Raw genomic sequence first — 4,332 nt, 5'->3', positions numbered from 1 at the left:
CCACGATTTTTAAAAAGATATTTTGCTGCTGTTTTGAGATTCTGAGGTCTTCATCTCGATGCTAAAAAAAACCGTTCATTACTTATCCTTCACATTATTTTAGTCATTGTAACGCACCAGCCGTTGAGAGGCACCTGTTGCTCACAGACGACCTACAGACGAGGCTGTTTGACCACAAGAAAAGGGTCAAGGGTTTTTTTAAATTAAAGTCCCTCCTCTCATGGCAAATTTCAAAGCAGCCTTTCCTATAATGACTAACCTGACAGTGTTAATTTTATATTAGGAGTTTTAAATGAGCCTGCTGCAGTATTTTTAGACTAATCTGACTGTGATTCAGTTACTACAATTATTAATGGTTAACAAGCTTTGACACTGTGGAGAATATTTTGATAGACCCGTACTTAGAAAATAAAGACATTTGTAATCAGACCAATGAAAACGGCTGAAAATAAGAAATGACACGTAATAAATTAAACTTCTTTGTCGATAATGGTGATTTAAGTTTAGGATTTGTAGTCTCTCTCTAATCTAACCTTTGTTCAGATATTAATAGTGGCATGCCACACAAGCGCTCAGTGTTAAACTTTACTGTAGGGAAACCTCGACAAACCCTCAGACTTTCGGCAATAATACTACATTACTAAACTCTGCGCCATAGAGGCCCTTCCCCGGTGGGCGTGCGTAACGGCCCCAGCCCTCTCTAAATATATAACTCCCCTCCAAAACAGAAAGAGGGGAAAAACAAGAGAAGATGATGCTTGTCCAATCAAGAACTATCTGAAAACTTGTCAGGGGATAGGTTTTTTTTCCGGATATTGTGTGCGTCTCATACCGTTTTGAACTATTTTGTGGCCCCGGGTGGTGCTGGTGGAGCGCGCAACGGGAGGCGCATTGTTTCTATGCAAACTGGGCGACATGGCTATTGTATGCGTTTGGGCATATATGGAGACACTGATGGCTCAGAAGACACAGCCCGTCTGAAGTTTCAAGGAGAGTACCCCTCGGCTGTGTTTCGCCAGTTTCTCTCCTTCGGCTTCCCTCTTCTCCTTATCCGTTTCGCTCCGTCGCGATGAGTTGCCTGGATGTGATGTACCACCAAAGCTATGGAGCGCACTACCTCCCAGCAGCGGCGTACAAGGCAACTTACTATAACCACCATCACCAACAACAACAGGTGAGACATTCATCGCAAAACTTTTGAAGGCACTAAGAGGGGCAGACACCGAGATCTCAGCTCGAGGCTTTCCTTTTTGCTTGAAAATAAGCTTATTTTTTCCCATTTGAGGGCTCGTGTGCCCTACAGGGGGACGCGTGACTTTTCTATTTTCACAAGATAATCGAAATTCGTATTCAATTTATAAGCATACTACAAGCAAAAGATTTATAAAACTAAATGTATAATAATTAAGTACCTGGCAGAAGACAAAAAAAAAACTAAAACTGAGTTTGGAATTAAAATATTATAGCAGAAAAAAGTTGTTAAATATCATCAACGGAGGAAAGTTTTAAGATGATTTATAAAATGTCCTTGGTGAACAATCGATTTCAATTTGTTTCTGTTCCAAAGTCTTTATCCTTCAATTGCTTTAATAACTTTTACCTTAAATTTCCTTTTTGTGTGATTAAATTCCAGTCTGGAGATTGGTATTCAACACAGGTCAGGCGTAATGACACGGAACTATTAATCCTGCGGTCAAACGGTGATGTAATGACAGTCAGTCAGTCACTGAGGAATGTGGATCAGGCACACTGAGCTTTACAAATAGTTTGAATGCAAAATGGAGGCGAAAAGAATCTTAGTTTCACACGATTCCCAGTCAGCTTCCACATCAAATAATTAGTGGTACAGTGTGACTCCATGTCATTTATTTATGACATTTAGAACTCTGTGTAACTGTTAGCACCACCAACATGTGAGAAATTATTGTCTTCTGTATTATATCTATTCAAAACCAACACAAAGATGGTCATTATTTTAAAATTTAAATTCTAATAAACTTGAGCTACTGTTCTTTTAAACTTTCATTTAATCTCTATTTGTATCTCATTCCAGAGAAAGCTGAGTGTTTACAGTAAGATGCAGGAGTGCATGGACCAACACCAAGGAGGAGGAAGAGGGATACTGCCCAGAGAAGAGGTCCTACAGCAGGGTCCTGCAGCAGCAGGTGCTGAATCAGGCAGCAGATCTTCATCTGATTCCGAGTTAAAGGATGGTACTCAGCCAGCAGAGACGGAGTACTTGAGTTCCCGGTGTGTATTGTTTACCTACTTCCAAGGAAACATTGGTGATGTGGTAGATGAGCACTTCTCTCGTGCTCTGAGTCAGTCCAGCACCTTCAGTGGTGATACCAAGCCCATTAGAGTGACTCAGCCTTTGGCTTCAACCACCGCTGGCCTATGGAAAGGTGAGTAGGCAACACTTGCCTATGTAGTTGATGCACTGACTTGGTTTAACTATCCAAATAGTTACAAAACCCCTAAAAATTAAATCTAAAAATTGTGAAAAATAGCTTGTGTCAGTCTTTTAAGTCTTTGTGATGTGATTGTTTCAGATGGTGGCTCTCTCACTGAAGGTCAGGGAAGCTCAGCTTGGAACAACACTTATCCATCCCAGAGCAGCTCCTGTATCCCCGCTGTTTCTGTTTCAGTCCACCCAGGCTTTTCCTCCAGCCCTGTTTCATTCAACCAACAGGATGGAGCTCTGTGGGCCGGCCACATGCTTTCCCAGGCCAGCCTCTCACCTGCAGCTACCCTTCCTGATAGCTGGACCTACAGCCTGAACCACCAGAGCACAAGCGGTTACCCAAATGTTCATGACGTCTACCATTCCCACCCCCACATCCACACTCGGCACCATCACCCCATGCTTCATACATACCCAGCTCACAGCACGGCATTGGATTCCAGATTCAATTCACTCGTGCTGCCTGGTGTTAGGAGCCAAAGTCAGACATCCACCAACACAGGGGGTTCCCCACACGGCAAGGGGGTGAAGGCAGGGATCGAACCCAGCAGCAACAACAATGTCACGGCTACCTCTGCCACTTGGACTCCTTCTGGTCTCCATGGATCTTTAGAGGCATATGACACAGGTAGATATAACGGCTCAGTAACTCTGACAAGCCTTGGTCAAAGTTCACATGTTTTTTTTTTACTGCGCCATTAAATCTTAAACTCACAATAACATTTTAACCCTGTTTGTTTCTCTTTGCAGCTCTTGATCAAACCAAAGCAAAGACATCAGTTTGGTTCTAACTGATGGACTGGCAAAAAGCTCAACTTATGCCAAAAAGGACTTACTATGTGGCTTATCAATGTATGGCTGCAACACCAGCACTGTAATTCAAAATGTAGCTATAGAATGCTAACTGTAGCTTAATCTACGAGTCCTGCACTGTCCACACAATTACTGATATGAACTCAGGATTGGACTTAAATGACAGTGATCAGTATGCTTTGGCTGCACGTCAAGGCCCTCGAAGAACAATAAAAAAAAAAGACTACTAGCTTTAAGAATGGAAGGTCTCTTTTCTGTCAGCACAAAACACCAATTTACTTTCCATGTGATGCGTGACTAAGTGGTTCTGTTTCAAGAGCTTGATTTTGACCCCCATTTTGTTTTGTACAGTAAAATGTTTGATGATGACTATAAATTGCTTATGTGTCTGTGTTCATTTAAGCCATGCTATATTGTCATTTGCTGGATGACCTCTGCTAAAACTGTTGTTTGGAAGCTGCCTTTCAATTTTGCCTTTCGGGGAATTTGTAGTGTAAATATTGATACTGTATGTTTAAGGAATAAATTCAACGTCTGAAAAGCAAAACCTTTGCAGGTGCTTTGTTTTCTCTGACAGAAACTTGCAGATATGTAGAAATCAAGACCACGATGCACTAATCCAAAGCAAAGTTTAGAAAAGGATCAGTTTATTTTAGGCGGCACTCTGTTGCTGTTCCCATTATGTGTTAGTTTGTTGTTTCCAAATGTAGGAAATGTCTTTAATAAAGAAAAGCATCCATGTTGATTTGATGCTGGCATTTTCTCTATTTTTAAAAGGACTGGTACATATACAGCATCTTTCAAATCAAAGCATAGTCCACTACAAGTCTCATTCACTCAATCACACAAACATTCATGCAGCTTTTACAGATGTCTGACCGTTTTCTAACATTTACAAACACATACAGATAGATGCATCGAGGACAACCCTTGGTCACTACTTCAGTATGCATACTGGAGGAGCCTAGCCTATTCCCCAACCTTCCAATTGATAGACAAGCCACTCTACCACCTGAGCCACAGAAGCCTTGTATTTTAACAGTACATCTCATGTA

At 41.5% G+C, this 4,332-nt stretch overlaps 1 protein-coding gene across 1 annotated transcript; it reads left to right on the top strand.

Moving 5' to 3' along the window:
- Positions 1–745: 745 nt before the first annotated feature.
- On the top strand, positions 746–4,000 carry vgll3 (vestigial-like family member 3). The gene is made up of 4 exons (XM_085435297.1): positions 746–1,174; positions 2,054–2,405; positions 2,553–3,092; positions 3,215–4,000. Exons 1-4 carry the CDS (start codon positions 1,070–1,072, stop codon positions 3,253–3,255), a joined length of 1,038 nt encoding a protein of 345 aa, XP_085291423.1. The 5' UTR covers positions 746–1,069; the 3' UTR covers positions 3,256–4,000.
- Positions 4,001–4,332: the final 332 nt, after the last annotated feature.

Source organism: Copadichromis virginalis, linkage group LG16, assembly GCF_057382275.1.
Source record: "Copadichromis virginalis isolate Kocher_CV1m ecotype Utaka linkage group LG16, C_Virginalis_male_GT1.1, whole genome shotgun sequence".
Lineage (NCBI taxonomy): Eukaryota > Metazoa > Chordata > Actinopteri > Cichliformes > Cichlidae > Copadichromis > Copadichromis virginalis.
The sequence above is the reverse complement of the archived record's forward strand: the minus strand, read 5'-3'. Positions and strand labels throughout refer to the sequence as shown.

Coding starts and splice junctions, on each gene's coding strand:
- vgll3 (XM_085435297.1), top strand. CDS start 1,070: ATGAGTTGCCTGGATGTGATGTACCACCAAAGCTATGGAGCGCACTAC. Junction 1,175..2,053: donor ACCATCACCAACAACAACAG/GTGAGACATTCA, acceptor ATCTCATTCCAG/AGAAAGCTGAGTGTTTACAG. Junction 3,093..3,214: donor TTTAGAGGCATATGACACAG/GTAGATATAACG, acceptor TTCTCTTTGCAG/CTCTTGATCAAACCAAAGCA.